The sequence below is a fragment of the Orycteropus afer genome, unplaced genomic scaffold (assembly GCF_000298275.1).
Source record: "Orycteropus afer afer isolate SDZICR_OR568_19922 unplaced genomic scaffold, OryAfe1.0 scaffold00206, whole genome shotgun sequence".
Taxonomy (NCBI): domain Eukaryota; kingdom Metazoa; phylum Chordata; class Mammalia; order Tubulidentata; family Orycteropodidae; genus Orycteropus; species Orycteropus afer.
The window spans coordinates 4,878,957-4,900,447 of record NW_006921793.1 but is presented as its reverse complement, the minus strand read 5'-3'; the positions used below and the strand labels follow the sequence as shown (position 1 = coordinate 4,900,447).

Genomic DNA, 21,491 nt, shown 5'->3' with positions numbered 1-21,491 from the left:
TATAAAGTGGCAACTCTTAAATAATCTGTATCACCTGCCTACCCACTTCACCTCAACGCTAAGATACCTGCATGCAACTCTGAATTGCATATTGTGGTAGTTAAGGTTATATGTCACCATGGTTGGGCCTGGTTTTGAGTGACTGGGCAGCCAGTTGCAGATTCCCCATGATGAGAATGGCAACCAACTCCATGGTGGAATCTGACGCAAGCAGCTGAGTAGCTTTAGCGATATAGTCTGCTTCCTGTACATTAGGAGAAGCTTTGAGAATGGTCAATAGCTTTTTGGCACGCTTGGACCCTACATGTACCCAAGTCTTCATTCAGGAGCCTGCCATGCTCTGCTGATCTTGGGACTTTCAATGGACTTGAATCAATGGCCTGCTGTGTGGTTTGGTGATAATGGGACTGTGCCTTCTTACTTGTCAACCTTGAGTTTGTCAGACTCAGGTAGCTGCCTGAGTGATGTGATACTTCCAGCTTCAGTGGGCCAGGAACAAGAGGCAGAGCTGAAACCCAAGGTTAAGGGGCTTTTTACACAGCTCCTAGAGCCTGGACTTCTAGCCTCCAAAACTCTAAGAGGATAAGCTCTTGTTTGTTAAAGTCATCCCATTTATGGTATTTCCTGTTAGAGCACCACAAAGCAACCAAAAGAGCCATCATCTTTTGAATAAACAGTTGAATAAACAGTTCCAAACTCAACATGTGCAACATCAACATCATTTTCTTGTACCACAACCTCCCCAAACTAGCTTTTTCTCCAGTGTCATTATCTCAATAATTATCATCCGCTATTCACCAAAAGTTGATGAAGCCTGAAATTTCTTCCTTATCTCTTTATTCAAATCCATCACCATGTTCCATCCTAAATATTTCTCAAATGTGTTCATCTTTTCAGCCCCACTGTATTCACTCTAATTCAAGCCTCTATATTTTCAATGTCATGACCTCAACAATTTCCTAGGTCAGTGGTTCTCAATCTGGGCTATACAACAGAATCACTTGGTGACACTCTGGGTCCCATTCCTAGAAATTCTGACTTAACTGGCCTGGCATGCAGACCTGAACTGTGGCTCAATTTTAACTTCTGGCAGAGGTGTGAAGGAAAAAAGCAGAAGAGGTAAGGCTGGTTTGTTGTTGTTATGTGCCACTGAGTCGGCCCAACCCATCAGGACCCCTCCTTGGGTTTCCGAGGCAGTATCACTACGGAAATAGATTGCCCAACCTTCCTTCCAAGGAGTGTCTGGGGGATGTGAACCGCCAGCCTTCGGTTAGCAGTCGAGTGCCTTAGGCACTGTGCCACCAGAGCTCCCCAGGCTGGTTTAGAAGACTTCAATACATGACACTTTGCTAACTGCTTCCTTTCTTCACCAATTTTAGAGAAGTGAATCCAACTTTCCCTACATATAAGGTATTTAAACTGCTCCTATACCCGTATTCACTTTTTTAATGGAATTCCCAGACATTTAACTTTATACCAGTTTGTAAGAAGTAACGTCCTGGCAGAGCTTTTACAATGCCAAGCATCCACCAGAACAAGAAATTTTAGGAAATCATCATACCATCCTGCCCTTCAAAATGTCTGAAGCCTACCTAGTCCAGTCCCTTTTTGAGAGGCCTCCCCTCCCTACCATTCTCAGAAGCACTGTGAAATAGACTCGTTTCCTGATCTTCAGCTCTCTTTCAAATCATAATTTAAGGCTACACATTTCAGATCTTCAAAATGTCTTAAATAAAATTTTCTCCTTATTTTAGACTGAAATCTTAACACACTGAATAAACTTTCCTTTTAGATGGAAAATGCGGAAGGAAGACTGGGCAATTTACTTCCATAAAGATTTACCACCTTGGAAACCCAAAGGGGGTTAGTAGAATCAACTTAATGGCAGTGAGAGTTTTCTTTTCCTTTTTTAAAATGGAAAATAGAATGTGCCATGATCATACCTCCTTTAGAAAATGAAATATTTTCCAAATGAAGTATGATCTGAGACCTCTTCCCACAAAAAGGGGGCCTAAATAGGAGATGAGATGTGACCGGCAGGCCACCACATGCCCACACACCACCCTGCTCAGAAGCAGACTTGGACTTACACATCTGAATCTTCAGAGCTGGAGTCGTCATGGCTCTGTTCAGCCTTCCATCGCTTGTACCTATCGATGAGCTCAGTTAAGTAAGATGTTTTCTTTGCATTGCGTATTATAAACTTGTGTTTCAGTAACTCTTTAGCAGTGGGTCTCTGGAAAGCAAATGAATGGTATGAGATGGAAATTCACTACAATTCACTTGATTTCATGTCAAAGAACAGACTTATTTATGCCTCAAAATGTCAAAGAACCACACAGATAAGCAAGGATGGAATTCTACTTTAAAGCTTTCGTTCCTATGATTTATTCAAAGACAAACTGTTCAGATCCTGTTATTGGAAGTAGGTGTACAGTGGTGAACATAACATTCACTATCTAGTGGGGGGGTCCTCAACGTTCTGCAGGTAATGAAAGAAAAATGCATTTAATAGAATTTCAAAAGGATCATTTGACACATCTAGACTACAATCTCCTAACTTTACAAAAACAATTTTATTACAAATTCTGGTGACAGAGGAAATATATGTTCAGTGCCAATTTGTTAACTTTGTACACAAATGTTTGACTTCACAAAAAATTAAATAATAAAATAAATACATCAACTTGAATTTATCTAAGATAAACTGGAGAGAAGCCAGGAGATATCTTTTCTTTTGCATACTTAAAGAGCGTCTGAATTCTTTAGTCATCAGCTTTGATATTTTAGAAATGTTTGTACCTTCCTTTGTGGTTCAAGGTAAGGACTTTATCTATGCTCTGGTCTCAGAATGGCCACAGCCAAGCAGCGCTCTTCCAAATGCTTTGCCTTTGAAGACAGCAAACCCAATTACAGGGAATATGCTTCCCAAATGAACTACAGCCCAAATAAAAGTAGATGGCAGGAACACAAAAACAACAAGCTAGACTAAGTCCGTACTTAATCCAAATCACTAGTGCCTCATTAACAAAAGTCAGGCATACTCATTGATTTCAAGCTTATGAAAAACCAGGGTCACATTAAGTACTTCTCACTGCCTGTCTATGTGACTGTGACACTCCAAATATTTCAGAAGTACTCATATCCTCAACTTCTCATTCTTCTACTCAGGATATTTGGGGTAAGGGTGAAAGTGAAGATGTGTGTGCTGGGCAAATAAAATAAGCAGCTAGAAACAGTTTTAATCAGATGTACAAATCAAGATGTGCACAGGTGTGTGTATATTCTTGGAGGCTGGTGTGGCTGGAAGCAAAAATCACGATACAGAAGTCACAGCACCATGGACATGTAGAATGACACATCCATTTCCAACCTAATGCTTAATAAATTAATACGACACTGAATTGGTAATCTTGGAGTATGTCACTTGTGGCGACTTAAAGATTTTAAGTACGCCTCCATTTAACTCCTTTATCAAACCTGGCATCATATTAGAAATCCACGATGCTCTTGTAAAACTAATCACCCATTTTAAGATGAGAGTTGGGGGACTTCTGGTAAGATGGAGGAATAGGCAGATAAGCTACACAGACCCTCTTCAATAAAGAAAAGAAAAACCAATTGACAGAGATGCAGAAGATAATCCTGGAGCCCTGAGCTTTGAAAGAACTATACAGAAGTGGATTAGGCAACAACGAGTGAAAAGACCTGAAAGAAAACAGTGAATACAGAGATGGCTGGAGCTGTGGGCTGTTAGCTACTCTGACGGGACCAACAGCCTAAATAATTCCAAGTGGTATTGGGACCTGAGAATTAACGTAAAGATCACCCTGGTCACCAAGGGCTGCAGGGACGACTGCGCTGGTGGCCTCTGAGTTGACCTTCCGCTGTCCAGAGGGCAAAGCCATTTTCATTGTTCACACATGGCAGCCATTCTGGATATTTAAAATGAGCAAGGATGCAGCCATTTGGAATGTTTACAAGCAGTGTCTATTTCGGATATTTAAAGTCACTGAGTGTACAGCCATATTGAATATTTACAAGTGGCAACCATTTTGAATTCTAAAGTGATAGCATTCTTATTCGGATTCCAGGGACCATTTGCCAAGGACGGCAGGGATATACAAGAGGCTGACAACAGAAAAGGAGACAGGTGGTGAATGTGTAAGTGCTGTCAACTAGCAAATAGAGGAGCACAGGACAGTATCCTGCTTGCGTAAACAAAGAAAACAAAAATCGCAGGCAAGTCACTCCAACATACAATCACCAATTAAATATAAACACAAAAACATCACAATGCCTCAGACAGAACAGAGCATCACAGTCCACACAAAGAAGCAAGATAAAGCAGGAAAAACAAGGGACCAGGATACAGACCCAAAACACATTCCTGAGGAAGACACAGCATTGGAACACCCTGATAAGGAATTCAAAAGAATTATATTTAGGTATCTTCAATGAACTGAGAGACAGATCAAGGAAAACACAGACAAAACCCTAAAAGACAAGAACAAAATGACAAATGAAAAATTAGAAATGATTCAAAATCTACAGATAGAAATCCAGACGATTAATACTAAATTGTCAGAAATAGATAACACACTGAAAGGGCAAAGGAGTAGAATTGATGCAATTGAAGACAGAATTAATGATATTGAAGATAAATACCTGAATACTTCTTTGGAACGGGATTAGTCAGAAAAAAGATCAAAACAAAATGAAGAAAGCATAAGGTTCATGTGGGATACCATCAAAAGGAATATCCTACGTGTCGTTGGAATTCCAGAACAGGAAGAGAAAAATAAAACCACTGAGAAAATTATCCAAGATTTGTTGGAGGAGAATTTCCTTGATATGATGAAAGATAAGAATATATCCATTCAGGAAGTCCAATGAATCCCAAACAGGATAAACCCCAAAAGAAAATCACCAAGACACATCATCATCAAACGCACCAAAACCAAAGACAAAGAATCATGAGAGCAGCATGGGAAAGACGAAAAGTTACCTACAAGGGGCAACCAATAAGACTAAGCTCAGATTTCTCAGCAGAAACCATGCAGGCGAGAAGACAGTGGGATGGTATATATAAAACCCTGAAAGATAAAAATGTACAACCAATAATTATATACCCAGCAATTATATTATGTCCCTCAAATATGATGGTGAAATTAGGACATTTCCAGACAAGCAGAAATTAAGGGACCAAGATGACAAGAGATGCTAAAGGGAGTCCTTTGGACAGAGAAGCAACAACAGCCAACAACAACTGACCATTAACACACATGATGATATAACCCAGAAACCAACCCAGCTACGGAAGTATCCAAAGTATATTAGCCTACAAGATTGTAAACAGGGAACCAGAGACATCAGTTGACAAATGAGGACAACTGCAAACCAAAAAGAGGGAAAAAACTGTTGTTACAGAACTTCTACATGGTACGGAAGTCAAGACAACTACAAGATAGAATGGACTGCTTCAAATTCCAGAAGAAAACTATAAATCAGAGGGTAACCTCAAAGATAAATGATAAACCTTCACATGAAAATAAAAAAGAGAACCAACACAAATATTTAGCAAATACTAAAACAATAGCAACAAGGAAGCGATAACACGATTCATAAACAAAATGAACTCAGCATAGAAAATTATATGGAACAAAGAACTCAAAACCATGAAAACACACATTACAAAAATGACAGCAACAAATTCATATTTGCTGATAATTACTTATCTGGCAGGGACTTATCTCTAAGATTTATAGAAAACTCCAATGCCTCAACACCAAAGGAATTAAAAATCCAATTGAAAAATAGGCAGAAGATATGAATAGACACTTCACCAAGGAGGATATTCAGGTGGCCAGCTAATACATGAAGAGATGCTCAAGATCACTGGCCATCAGAGAGATGCAAATCAAAACAACAATGAGATATCACTTCACCCCAGCAATGATGGCAAGGTTCAACAAGACAGAAAATAACAAATGCTGGTGGGGATGTGGAGAGATTGGGACTCTCATACACTGCTGATGGAACTGTGAAGTGATACAACCACTGTGGAAAGCAGTATGGAGATCCCTTAGAAAGCTGGAATTGGAGATACCATTTGACCCAGCAATCCCATTACTAGGTATATATCCTAGAGAGGTGAGAGCCAAGACAGGAATAGATACATGCACACGTGTGTTCATCACAGCACTATTTACAATAGCAAAAAGATGGAAACAACCTATGTGCCATCAGCGGAAGAGTAGATGAACAAATTATGGTACATACACATGATGGAATGCTATGCAGAAGTAAAGAATAATGTACAGTCTGCAAAACACTGCATAATATGGATGAATTTGGAGGACATTATGCTGAGTGAAATAAGTCAACCACAGAAGGACAAACAGAGTATTAGTTTGCTGTTGTGGAGGGTCAAGTAAAGGTTTATATATGGAGGGAAACTTTCTTTGTTGGTTGCCAGGGGTGGAGGGGAGGGGTAGGGACATTGAAAAAAAAAAAAAATGCATTGACCTATAGCACTTTAGTTTTGTGTATTTCACTGTATATAAATTATATTTCAATAAAATGCATTAAAAAAAAAAAAAGATGAGACTTGGTGTTTCCACTAATTCTGCAAGAATATGCAGAAACACAATAAGGATAACATAATGCTATATGCAACACCAAAATGCACAGAAACTTCCAAGGAAATGTCCCAATTTGGTGAGAAAAATTACACCAAAGTACGTAGTCATTACTGCTATATGGCTTTTCCAGAGCCAATTAAACACAAAAAGGGAAAGTGAACAGAGGGGAAAGAAAAATATATATGATTAAAAAATTTCTTTTCTTTCTTCTTTTCTAACACATGCCAGCTAACTAGAAACTGAACACATTTACCTGAAAGACATATGTAAGCCATTATTTTGCAGGCTTAGCCATTACTAAAAATAGTTTGATGGTTTATAGCCTGTCTTTTCTCTAAAATATCAGAAATTTATGATTTCACATACATTAAGGAGAATATCCGTCAAACTCAATGGGCCATGACACACTAGAAAAATCTAAAAGAAAGTAAGAGATTATAATCCTTAAAAGACAAATTATCAAGAAAAACATACTTGGAGTTCAGAGAAATCAATCACATTTTTAAAAAGAAAACAATGAATGGGAACATCATAAAGACAGCTGACAAGAGGAAGAAACACACACACAGAGCATACTGACAGATGATTCTTCTCTAAGAGTAGACTGTAAGAATTTAAGAACAATATCTTCATAGATTTTTTTCTTAATTTGTACGTCTGAATCCAGATGTAGAGTTTTATCTTCTGTTTGCAATAGTAAAGATCTTAAGAAAATACAAGTACTTTCATGCATTCATAGGCCTCGAACATACTCACCCAAGAAAAGGCTAGATTCCAAGGGATCACATTTTAAACAGCAACATGAATTCAATGTGGTCCTCTGATAATGTAAAAATATGTTTATAGCAGTGTGGTAGTTAAATTTGTATGTCAACATGGCTGGGCCTGGTTGAGTGACTGAGCAGCTGGTGGTAGTTATTCCCCATGACGAGACTGGTAATCATCTCCATGGTGGGATCTACCACAAGCAGCTGAGTAACTGCCTTTGGGATAAGGTCTGTTTCCTGTATGCAAGGGGACGCCTTAGGGATAGGCTCTAGCCTATGGCAAGCTTGGACCCTGCATGTAGCTGTGTCATTGTTCAGCAGCCTGCCATGATCTGCCGATCTTGGGATTTCCAATGGACTTAAATTAATGGCCTGCCATGTGATTTGGTAACACTGTTATCGTGCCTTTTTACTTGTCAACCTTGGACTTCTCAGTCTCAGCAGCCAACAACTGACTGAGTAAAGAAATGCCTCTAGCTTCAGTGGGCCAGGAGCTGGAGGCAGAGCTGAAGCCCAAGGTTGAGGGGCTTTCACCCAGTCCCTAGAGCCTGGCACGTGGAACTCAGACTTAAAGTCTCCAAATTGTAAGGGAATAAACTGTTTGTAAAGGCCATCCCATTCGTGGTATATTCTGTCAGAAGAGCACTAGGTAACCAGAACAAGCAGTGAACTTAAACTGTCTTTGAACTTTGTAATAAGGTGTGTCTTTCTCTGATCTCATTCCTTCAGTGAAAAACAACACTGAAGTGGCTACACAAAACAAGATGCCCTCTGGGATATCCATCAACAAAACTGAAGGGCTCTGCTTACCCTACCCCCGTGGAATGGTATTCAGCAGAGAAGGCTGGGTGAAATTTTGATGATGACATCTTCCATTAAGGGCTATTTCAAAGTGCAACTAAAGACAGCAGAATGTTTCCTCTGAATTTGTACTTTAAGCCATTCTCGAAAAAATCTGTTGTTGTTAAATGATATCGAGTCATTTCTAACTCATAGTGACCTTAGGCACAGCAGAATACAACACCGCCCATTCCTGAGCCAGGTCCATGATTCTTGTTACACTTGAGCCCATCGCTACTGCCACTGTGTCAATCCACCTCGTTGAGGCCCTTCCCCTCTTTCATCAACCTTCCACCTTACCAAGCATGACATCCTTCTCCAGGGAATGGATCCTTCTCCAGGGAATGGTCCCTTCTCACATGACCAAAGTATGTGAGACGAAGTCTGGCCATTCTCACCTCCAAGGAGCATTCTGGCTGCACTTGCTCCAGGACAGATCTGTTAGCTCTTTTAGCAGTCCACGGTACTTTCAGCATTCTTCTCCAACACCACAACTCAAAAGCATCAACTCTTCAATTCTTCCTTATTCACTGTCCAGCTCTTGCATGCATATGAGTTGATTGACAATACCATGGCTTGTGTCAGGCACACCTTAGTCCTCAAGGAGACATCTTTGCTCTTCAGCACTTGAAAGAGGTCCTTTGCAGCTGATTTACCCAGTGTGATACATCGTCTGATGTCCTGACTGCCGTTTCCATTGGCATCAATTGTAGAACCAAGCAATGTGAAGTTTTTGACAATTTCAATCTTTTCTCCATTTATCATAATGCTGCTTATAGGTCCAGTTGTGAGGATTCTTGTTTTCTTTATACTGAGATGTAATCCATACTGCACATTGTATTCTTCAATCTCCATCAGTAAGTACTTCAAGTCATCCTCACTTTCAGCAAGCAAAGTTGTGTCGTCAGTGTATTGCAGGTTGTTAATGATTCTTCCTCCAATCCTGATGCTATGTTGTTCTTCATATAGTCCAGCTTCTCGGATTATTTGCTCAGCATACAGACTGAGTAAGTATGGTGAAAGGATACAACCCTGACGCACAACCTTCTTGATTTTAAACCATGCAATGTTCCCTTTTTCTGTTTTAACAACAGCCCCCTGGCCTATGTACAGGTTCTTCATGAGTACAATTAAATGTTCTGAATTCCCATTCTTCTCAATTTATCCACAATCTGTTATGATCCACACAATCAAATGCTTTTGCGTAGTCAATAAAACACAAGTAAACAATCTTTCTGGTATTCTTTTCTTTGAGCCAAGATCCATCTGACATCAGCAATGATATCCCTCATTCCACATCCTCTTCTGAATCCAGCCTACACCTCTGGAAGTTCTCTGTCAATATACTGCTGCAACTGTTTTTGAATTATCTTCAGTAAGATTTCACTTGCATGGGATATTAATGATATTGTTTGATAATTTCCACATTCTGTGGGATCACCTTTCTTTGGAATGGGTACAGATATGGATCTCTTCCAGTCAGTTGGCCAGGTAGCTATCTTCCAAATCTCTTGGCATAACTGAGTGAGCGCCTCCAGCGGGGCATCCATATGTTGAAACATCTCAATGGGTATTCCATAAATTCCTGGAGCCTTTTTCCTGACCAATTCCCTCAGTGCAGATTCGACCTCTTCCCTCAATACCATCGGTTCTTTAACATATGAGGCCACCTCCTGAAATGGATTAAGATCAACCAGTTCTTTTTTGGTACAGTGACGCTATATATTCTTTCCATCTTGTTTTGATGTTTCCTGCATCATTCAATATTTTGTCCATAAGTCTTTCAAAATTCCAACTCAAGGCTTAAATTTTTTCCTCAGTTCTTTCAGCTAGAGAAATGCCGAATGTGTTCTTCCCTGCTGGTTTTCTAACTCCAGGTCTTTGCACATTTCATTACAGTAATTGGCTTTGTCTTCTGGAGCTGCTCTTTGAAATCTTCTGTTCAACTCTTTTATCTTGTTATTTCTTCCATTTGCTTTACCTACTCATCACTCAAAGGCAAGTTTCAGAGTCTCTTCTGACATCCATTTTTGTCTTCTCTTCCTTTGCTGTCTTTTTAATGACCTCTTGCTTTCTTCATGGATGATGCTCTTGATGTCATCCCACAATTCTTCTGGTTTTTGGTCACTGGTGTTCAATGCATCAAATCTACTCTTTAGATGGTCTCTAAATTCAGGAGGGATATATTCAAGATCATATTTTGGCTCTCGTGGACTTGTTTTAATTGTCTTCAACTTCAAGTTGAACTTGCATATGAGTAGTTGATGGTCTGTTCCACAATCAGCTCCTGGCCTGGTTTTGGCTGAAAATATTGAATTTTTCCATCGCCTCTTGCCACAGATGTAGTCAATCTCATTCCTGTGTACTCTTGTCTGGTGAAGTCCATATGTATAGCCATTTGTGTTGTTGAAAAAAGGTATTTGCAATGAGTAAGTCATTGGTCTTGAAAAATTCTACCATGAGAGTTCCAGCATTATTTCTGTCACCAAGGCCAAATTTTCCAGGTATCAGTGAGTCTTATTTGTTTCCAACTTTTGCATTACAATCACCAGTGATAAGCCACACATCTTGATTGCATGTTCGGTCAATTTCAGACTACAGAAGTTGATAAAATCTTCAATTTCCTCATCTTTTGCTTCAGTGGTTGGTGCATAAATTTGAATAATAGTCATATTAACTGGTCTTCTTTGTAGGTGTATGTATATTATCCTATCACTGACAGTATTGTACTTCAGGATAGATCTTGAAACATCTTTTGTGATGATGAATACCACAGCATTCCTCTTCAATTTGTCATTCCTGGCACAGTAGATCATATGGCTGTCAGATTCAAAATGGCCAAAACCGGTCCATTTCAGCTCACTAATGCCCAGGATATCAATCTTTATGCGTTCCATTTCATTTTTGACAACTTCCTATTTTCTTAGAGTCATACTTTGTACATTCTATGTTCTGATTATTAATGGATGTTTGCAGCTGTTTCTCCTCAATTTGAGTTGTGCCACGTTAGCACATGGAGCTTCTGAAAGACTTGCTTTATCCCTATCATTAAGGTTGGTGCTACTCTCATGAAGCAGCTCTTTCCCAATCCTATTTTGAGTGCCTTCCAACCCAAGGGGCTAGTCTTCCTGCACTGTGTTGGACAATGTTTCCCAGCTATTCATAAAGTTGCCAAGTAATGTATCAGACAGTGTTCCTCTGCTATTCATACGGTTTACCCTGGCCGATTTTTAGTAAGTGGATGGCGTCCTCCTTCTTCCTAGTCTGTCTTAGCCTATAAGCTGCGTTGAAACCTGTGCACCATGTCCAACTCCGCTGGCATTTCAAACACTGGTGGCACAGCCTCAAGCCTCACAGCAATGTACAAGCCTCACAGTATGACAAGTGACAGACAAGTTTGCGTCCCTTAGCCTGTTGGAAACCTCTGCACCCTACTCTTATCTAATTCCTACCTGAAACCTGCCACTTTGTGGTCCCCAGCCGCTCCTGGTGCCTCCCTTTCCTGGCTTTAAGGGGCTTGGGGCCTAGCCTTGCCTCCCACCCCTTTTAACCTGGATATTCTGCTGTTCCCAAGGTCCCCAAGGCTGCTCCTGGGTCCTACCTTTCCTGGCTCTAGGGGCCTTGGGGCCTAGAGCCTTGCCTCCCACCCCATTTAACCTGGATATCCTGCCACTCCTGAGGTGTTATTAAATCTAGGACTAATTAAATTGTATATAGGCCTTCCTTGGTGTGACACCCATGCCATTATTGCTGTGGGTGTTCCACTGCCTTCACAGAGAGACATCCGAACCATGATCAAGAGCAGCAAGAAAATGTGCCACAGCGAAGACCGTTTCCCATGAATTTCTTAACTATTTGACTTTTTCTTGGCCTAAACTTCCTGGTGATTAAAGAAAATCCAGTAAGATATATCAAAACAAGGTTATGCCACGGATGCAGAGCTGCTCACTCTTATCTCTGTGAAACTTACAAAGCTTGGCTCTTTATTCAAACAGGCCTCCACAAACTCCTTGAGGGGTTTGCTATAGTTTCCTTCCAGCGTTGGTGGGTTATTCTTTGGAATGAGGAATAAGACCTTCATGGGATGCAGCTCAGAATGAGGTGGCTCCCCTTTTGCAAGTTCTATAGCTGTTATGCCCAGGGACCAGATGTCTGCCTGCAACAACAAATCAACATTAGAGACATTGAACAGGAATAAACTTGAATAAACACACTTCTTAGAAAAAAATAAAAATGAAATATTTCAATAAACTGGGTGGTACAAACATTTAAGCGCTCTCAATTACTACTAAGGTTTGTACTATGCTGAAAGGTTGCCAGTTCAAATTCCACCAGAGGTGCCTCAGAAGATAGGCCTGAGGATCTTCTTCTGAAAAGTCACAATACTGAAAACCCTATGGAGCAAAGTTCCAGCAAGATGGTGGAATAGGCAGACAAGCTACACAGATCTTCTCTAACAAAGCAATGAGAAACCAACCGAAACCAATACAGAAGACAATCCTGGAATCCTGAGCTTTGAAGGGAAGGATAAAGATGTGGATTATATACCAACCGGTAGAAGAACCTTAATGAACAGTGAGTAAGGAGACAAATGGAGCTGTAAACTGCCAGCTGTCCTGAGGACACAGCCATTTTGAATATTTCCCAATAGCAACCTAAGAATTGTCTCTGTTCACCAAGGCTGCATGAGCAAAGACTCTACTGGTAGTGCCTGATGACCAGAAGGGAGAACAGTGAGGAACGGGGTAGGTGGACTGGTAAACTGCTGGTGGCTGTCCTGAGGGTGCCCATTTTAGATGTCTGCAAGTGGCCAGTGTGACTGTTTTGAGTGCATGAGGGTGGTGTTCTTAGTTGGACTGTTTGGACTGTAAATTGGGAATGGGCTCTGCCTGTCAAGTACAGCATGAGCAACCACACTGGAGGATTGATAACTGGAGAGGTGTAATATTCCCCTTGTTAATCTTGTGTCCAACACCCTCTTGGTTAACAGGATTGAGGCCATCCTCCCACATCCATCTACCTTTTTGACCTGCGGGAGTTTCATCCCGGTCTGTTCCCTGGCAAAGCCTGGGTGCTGTACCCTGACCCGTCACAATTTTGTTTTTGTTTTTGTTTGTTTTAAAATTATTCTTTTTATCTTCCTCCTATCTTTTTTTTTCTTTTTCTTTTTTTCTTTCCTCTCTCTTTCCTTCTCATCACTAGTTCTTCTTTTCTTGTGTGTGTGGGGGTGTGTGTTTTGGTAATATGTCTTAAAAAATTTTTCTTCTTACTTATTGCTTTTGTGTGTGTGTGTGTCTGAGTGGGAGATAGCAACTGTTCTCACATAATCCAACCACACCGTACTTCCCTGTAGCCTCACCCACTAAGTGAGAGACACCACTTGCTTTTGGACCAACTAACCAAAGATAGATGGTGGTCAATAACAGCTCCACTCATCCTCAACTGCTCTTTATAAACAGCTAACAGAGATCTGTGCACACACTCTCATTCTCTATCACACCCACTAGGAGGCAGGTGGTGGGTGCCTAAGTGCTAACAACTAGCAAACAGTGGAGCAAAGTACCCAGTTCACACAGATATATCAAAACAAAATAAAGGAGAAAATTAAAAATCTTGGGCAAATCACACCAACATACAACCAAAAATTAAACATGAATACAACACTACCACAATGTCTCAGAGACAAGAGATCATCACAGTCCACACAAAAAAGATAAAGAAGAAACAAGGGACCTGGATGCAAACCAGGAAGAAGCAACAGTGGAATCCACAGGAAAATATTGACAAACCACCGACAATTTAGGAAAACAACAGAAGAACAAATTGACAAAATAAACAAAAAATTAGAAACGATACAAAATAAAGTAGAAACGAATGGGAAAAGGAGTAGAATCGAATCAATGGAAGGCAGAATTAATGAGTCTGAAGACAAGTATCTCAATACTTCTTTGGTAAGGGATCAATGAGACAAAAGATCAAAACATAATGAAGAAACCCTAAGATTCATGTGGGATACCATCAAGAGGCTATGTGTAACTGGAATTCCAGAACAGTAAGAGACAGACAAAACCAGAGAAAATTGTCAAAAATTTGTTGGAAGAGAATTTGCCTGGTATGATGAAAGACAAGAACATATCCATCCAAGTTGTTCAAAGAACCCCAAACAGGACAGACCCTAAAAAAAACACCAAGACATATCATCATCAAACTCACCAAAACCAAAGACAAACAAAGAATCCTGAAAGCAGCACGGGCAAAACAAAAAGTTACCTACAAAGGGCAACCAGCAAAACTAAGCTCTGATTCTCCACAGAAACCATGCAGATAAGGCGGCAATGGGATAATATATATAAAAACCCTGAAAGAAAACAAAATTTCCAACCAAGAATTTTATATCCAGCAACACTGTCTATCAAATATGAGGGTATAATTAGGAGATTTCCAGATAAACAGAAACTAAGGAAATATGTTAAAATCAGACCAACTTTACAAAACATGCTAAAGGGAGTCCTTCAGACAGAGAACTAACAGCAGCAAACAATAACCAGTGATTAACACATGACAACATACAAGAAATCAACCCAGTTATAGAAGTATCCAAAGTACAATAAGCATACAAGACTCTAAACAGGGAACCAGAGACATCAATTTACAAATAAGGACAGCAACAAACCAACCAGAGGGAATAAACAGTGTAGGCACAGAACTTCAAAATGGTGAGAAAGTCAAGACAATTGAGAGATAAAACAGACTGTTTTAAATGTGGGAAGAAAATTATAAATAATAAACCTTTTCATCAAAATAAAAAAAGAGGACAAACACAAATATCTAGCAAGTACTAAAACAACAGCAATGAAGAAGATAACACAATTCATAAACAAAAAGAGATCAACTCAGAAAATTACATGGAACAAAGAAATCAGCAATACCACAAATAACACATAACATCAATAAGTTCACACTTGACAATAATTACACTGAATGTAAATGGATTAAATTGCACCACTCAAGAGATGGAGAGTTGCAGAATGGATAATAAAACATGACCCATCAATATACTGTCTACAAGATTCATCTTAGACACAAACACAAAAATAGATTACAAATCAAAAGTTGGAAAAAGATATACCAAGCAAATGACATCCAAAAGAGAGCAGGAATGGCAATATTAATTTCTGATTAGACGGATTTTAAGATAAAAAAAAAAAAAACATAAGAAACAAGGAAGGACATGACATAATGGTTAAAGGATTACTTAACAAGAGGATGTAACCAAAGTAAGTATCTAGATACCCAACGAAAGAGCCCCAAAATACATGAAGAATACTTTAATAGAATTGAAAGGAGAAACAGGTGACGCCACAGTAATAGGAGACTGTAATACACCACTTTCAATAAAAGATAGAACAACTGGAAAGCAACTCAACTAAGTAGAAGAACTAAACAATACGATCAACCAACTTGACCTTATTAGCCATCTACAGAGCACTTCACCCAACAACAGCAAAATATACATTCTTTTCCAGTACAAATGGAACATTCTCCAGGACTGACCATATGTCAGGCCAAAAAAGCAAGCCTCAAAGAGAGTTCAAAATGGAGTCTCGTCAGTAATCACCACACTAATTCCCTCTAAGTATCTTAGTGCTTGAAAAACTAGGTACAGCAGTTTGAATTAGGGATTCTGGTGCTCTGAACAGCTCACTGAGTCAAAGTGCACCAAACTCAGGGAGTAGAATTAGAAAGGAGAAAGGGACAGCGGAAAAAAAATAACTAGATCAGGAGATCGATCCTGCAGAGCGCAGACAAGCAGCCAAGAAAGATCATCGGAGAGCTCCCTGAGGGAGTGCCAAGCAGCAGGAGAGAAAGGCCATCCCAAACCTCCCTGGATTAAGGAAGAAGACACACCACACCACCATACCAGGGACCACACCAGCATACCAGCGATCACCCCAAGGATCTACCTTAAGCACCTGATTTTATTGGTAACTAGGGTCGGCTAGGTGCAAAAGGGCACATCCAGCACCAATGAAACCCAAGCAGAGATTCCACTGCTGCTGCAAGAGGGCGGGCCCAGGGAGGTGCCCCCACAGTGGATCACCAATCAGGTTTGGGTCAGCTTAGCGGCACTGAGGGGCCTGCACTTGACTTTGTTAGTAACATTGGGTCCACAGGGTAAGAGCGGGCACTGGCCTGCTGGTCATGTCAGCGAGTACCAGGAATCCTTAGTGGGAACTCACGTAGCCCAGCACTGGGTGGGACTGACACTCACAACATATTCTGTTTTGCTCTGTTCTCAGCAAGGATGGCAAATAACTGTCAGCAAGGTTTGTAGCAAATTCTTGTATTTATGGGATTGGTTTAAGACAATCAGTACCAAGAACAAGGTATCTATTTTCCTTCATTCTAGAACTTATCTTTGCTTCATTTTACATGTATATTTACTTTTTAAAAAAAGAACAGCAGGAATGCTATTTACACTAGAGTCATTCACGACAAGGAAAATAAAGGAGTGCACGAGAGCATGCTGGCAGGTAAGCAGCCCTAACAACCATGGCAGTAGCAAGAGGGCATGTGAAAGTGAGCAGGCAAAAGAAGAGAAGATAAGATGCAAGAACAGAGGAGACAAAAACAACTGAAGGCAAGACTCTCGCATGAGAGCAGTTCATTACACCACAGATACTTTGCTGACATTACCATGATTCTTTATCTGCTTGCCTGCTACAGTCCTCTTGGATTTCACTAGAACTGCTGCTGTTTGCAAAGCCTCCTGCTCAGCGCCAATCTGCTCCCTGGCTGTACACACAAAGGCCTTTGTCCAAATGATATCTGATGGGTGCATCTCCACATCTCCAAGCATCTCACAACCAATTGAAACACACTCTGGAACCATAAGGCCCAAGCAGATGATGGTCTCTGCTGACAGTAAGCCGTGGAATGTGCTTGCACTGATTTACCTCAGGAGACCGAGAGCATGCTACAGGGCTTCAAGGAGACCATGAGATATCAGCCTGATCTTCTCTCCATCTATTGACTTAGTTTAGAGCTATCATCCCTCTGGTGTACTCCTGAAGGGACTCCTAAGTGGTCTTCTTGCCTGAGGTCTCCCTCTCCAGACATCCAACACCTGCTTACAAACCTTACCTAGCCTTTAAATAAATGGCAACAAGATGGCATATACATTAAAAGCCATAAAATATTCAAATTACCTAAAACCAATTAATCCCACCTCTAGGAATCTATACAAAATAAATAAATTTTAGATTTGGAAAGTAGTATATTCCACGAAAATTACTCATAGTGGCATTACTTATGTTCAACCTTAGAAGAATGACGAAGTTACTATCTGCACATTAACTTACATCAACTCAACAACAATGTTAATAAAGACTCATAGAAAGATAAATCAGTTTGTCTATTACCACATCTAGGAAACATGGCATTAGATTTAGAATGTGCATCTGGGTTTTGAAATGCAAGTGATATAAGGTGAAGGGCAGTTATCTTCCAAAGTGGTTAAAATTGGAGTGTTAGAACAAACCCATTTTACTGCTGTGTTGAAGTTGGAAAGACAGACATTGTTGACAGAGAAAACAATGATTTTAAGTATAAGCCCAAGTCGAAAGGCACAAGGGCAGAAGCTATGGGAACAGATTTTTTTTTCCTACATGGACAGTTCTGGGTCACACGCTCCAAAGAAACCACACAGTATTATTTGCTACTGATGGTCACAGACTCTTCTGAACAATGAGGTGGGAAGAGGTGAGGGAGACAACTTTTGTGAAGATGTCACAGACACAATGCTGGGGGGAAAAAAAAATCACAAAAATATCTGTAGGCCTACCACCAAAGCACAAGTAAAGTTATGTTGTTGTTCAGTCATCTGTGTAACTATTTGCAATTTAGCCATGGTGAAAATAGGAATTGGTAATACACTTAAAGAAAAAAAAAAACTGTTAGTAAAACACAGCGGTATTAGATCTTTGGCTTGAATCTACTGATGTCTACTGCAGTGGGTGATAATATAGCAAAGTCCTAAATCACTGCATTATCATGATAAATAAAAGTAAGCTGACCACAAATTTGCATATACAATACAATGCAAGTGGTATGAAAAATTTCTGTGTACGAAATAACTCTAGAAGTAACTACAGTTGACTCTATATAAGAGAAAGAGGGAGAAAACTAGGGATAATCCCAAATCACAGTTATATCTAAACTACTTAAACCATAATTAAAAATGGATTTATTATAAATGGATTTACTAACTAAATCCCATACTTCTTGTTGTTAGGTGCTGCTGGAGTTGATTTTCACTATGAATTGAGACTAACAGTGACCCCATGTGGCACAAAAAACTGACCCATAGGGGTTTATAGGCTGTAATCTTTATGGCAGCAGATTACCAAATATTTTTTCATGGAGCTCCTGGGGAGGTTTAAACCACTCACCTTTCAATTAGCAGCTGAATGCTTAACTATTGTACTACCAGGATTCCTTAGATCTCATACTTAGGAAACCATTTATAAGTATTATCTAAAACAAAACCAGTAGCACTTAAGTCAATTCCAACTCATGATGACCCCATTATGTGCAGAGCAGAACTGCCCCCAAGGGTTTTCAAGTCTGTGACCTTTCAGAAGCAGATCTCTGGGTAACTCTGGGTGAATTCCAACAGCCAGACTTTCAGCCAGAGCAGCTGAACATTTAACTATATGCACCACCTAGGGTCTCCAAGTATCGTCTGTCTACAGTTAGAAAAACAGTTTAAGGGTACTAAACAGGACTTAAATTACTTGAGTTAAAATAGCCAATATCTGCTAAAATAAGGCCTGTTGTTAATGACTTAGCTGCTGTTCTCCCTTGTTATGGATGTCAGAATGGAGCTCAGGGATGGGGATAAAGGAGGTTGGGGATAGAGAGTGCCAATCACCCACTGCAGCAGACACCACTAGTAGATTCAAGGGGAGATCTAATACCTCCATGTTTTACTCATCTTTAACAATTTATATGGGTTTTGCTATAAAAGCATCACCTATTTCTATTTGTACCATGGCTAAAATGCAAAGCTTATGCTTGGGTAGTAAATCAACAGATATTTTTTCTTTTCTTGCTAATTTTTCAGCATTGTGTCCTTGGTTCCGTTACATCTCTGTGGAGGCTAAGTTCTTTACCTGTAACTCAGAGACTAATGAGAAGACTGGGCAAGTACAGCCAAGGGAGAATGGACAATGGGTGAGTAAGTCTGTAGAGCAGGAGACCAGAGTAGCCACACAGAACCCTCAAAGGGCATCATGGGCCTGAACAATGTTTCAGCTTTTAGAGAAGAAAGCCACTCAATGGGAGGACATCCACAAAGCAATCTCTGAAAAGCACCCTTGGCCAGGCATTGTTCATGACAAACCAGAACTAATGGTAGAGGGAAGGGGACCCATTATTCCTATCTAGCTCTGATAAGCCCCAATACAGACACAGACACAGCCTTATCTGTATGCTCCACACATCCTGAGTCAACAAACCTAGAAAGTAAATTCCACATGAACATACTTTCACACATGATTTCCAGTTAAGAGTTGGGTATGATCCAAACAAATGAAAGAATTAGCTTTTGACGCAAGCCAGAGTAAACTGCTAAGTCGTGAACAGTAACAGAAAAATGTGGTACATTTTCTCCAGGTATCGTCTCCTCAAACCAAATAAGCAGTCACTGAAGTAGGAGGAGGAGCTTTGGTGGCGTAGTGGATAAAGCATCTGGATGTTAACCAGAAAGTCAGTGGTTCAAACCCACCAGCTGCTCCATGGGAGGAAGATGGAACAATTTACTTTCTTAAAGATTTACAGCCTCAGAAACCCAATAGGGGTCACAATGACTGGATGGGAATGAGTAGAAGTAGGAGATCTTATTTTGTAAACTTGACTTAGAAAAAAGAAGACTGTAACACCTACTTATCAGATAAGATTTCGATCTTGATAGAAACTCCAGGAAGAAAGGTGGCAATGCTACAAGTAAAATCTCTACAGCTCAAAGGCCACCTTCAGCAAGCATCCAGAGAGGCCCTGAGCTAGGAATAAAGACAGGGACCTAGGAAACGATCTCAGGCAGCAAGGAAAATTTCTGAAGAAAAACTGTGAAGCACGTATTGATGGATGAGCAAAAGTCAGCTCTGAATCCTAACCCACGTGTGCCATGGTCTATCAGTTAATTTACTAGAAAGAAAGAGAATAATCAGTGTGGTGTAATCAGATGAGTTAAGAAACTGGACTCTAATCTCAGCCCTACCGACATCTAAATGTATGAATTTTGATAAATGGGTCTCAGCTTAAAATAAAGAAAACAGCCTGTATACACATAAGGTCTTATCAAATCCTAAAATTATGACAGCAGGAAAAGGGCTAACAGCAAAATTGGCTGTTCTAAGATATGAGAAGTAGCTTGGAGCAGCTATCACAAGGCAAGACGGTAACCAGAGACTAGATAATTGTTCTCTTGGGGATGATTGGAGACCTACTAGTCAATTACTTATCAATGGCTACTAAGTCAGGGTGCCTGAAGAAGTCATGCCAACCACTACAATTCAATGATGAGACAGCCATATCTGCCTCTCCCAGATACACCTGCAATTTCAGCCACAATTCCATCACTTTACAATAGCTGGTGCTCACATGACAACTGTAGATTCCAAGGAAAAGTTACCCTGTATTCATATACTGTGTTTAAAAAGGTGGGAAACCTACTGTCTATTGGAGATTTCTATTTAAAAAGCAGCAGCAATGTGTAGCATATAAATGTATCTGAGCTAATCATTTGTTTACCTAGAAATTTTTGGTTCAGAGAAGCCCAGTAAACCAAGTGATGTTTGACTGTACACCAGCTTTTGAGATAAAGCACAACTGGGGGTCCATCCATTACAGAAATTGAGGTTAAATCAGAGACACAGAAGCCAAACAGGCCCTGGGTTTTCAGTCTATCCCACAAAGTTTAAGAAAACTGAAGGGCAATAGGAGGGAAAACTTAGGAAAGAGCAAAATATGACAAATGGCTAGAAGAAAGGAATTATGATTTTACTTCATGTTCATAAGAAACCTCTGGGAACAATGGTCTTTATTGAGAACCAAAAATAATGTGATTTAAAGAATCTATGGCGATCTATTTTATTTATTATGATTTGGGTGAAGATTTACAGAGCAAATTCACTTTCCATACAGCACTTCACATATACTTTGTCTCATGTCATTGACC

The 21,491-nt window shown here is 40.0% G+C and overlaps 1 protein-coding gene across 1 annotated transcript in view; it reads right to left on the bottom strand.

Moving 5' to 3' along the window:
- Nucleotides 1-21,491, bottom strand: part of STK24 (serine/threonine kinase 24) — a 104,329-nt gene that overhangs the window by 9,331 nt on the left and 73,507 nt on the right. Inside the window, exons 6-7 of the mRNA XM_007948160.2 lie at nt 12,222-12,407; nt 2,091-2,236 (exon numbers count right to left, since the gene is read on the bottom strand). Coding sequence (XP_007946351.1) covers nt 2,091-2,236; nt 12,222-12,407 — 332 coding nt within the window. The remainder of the gene's footprint in view (nt 1-2,090; nt 2,237-12,221; nt 12,408-21,491) is intronic.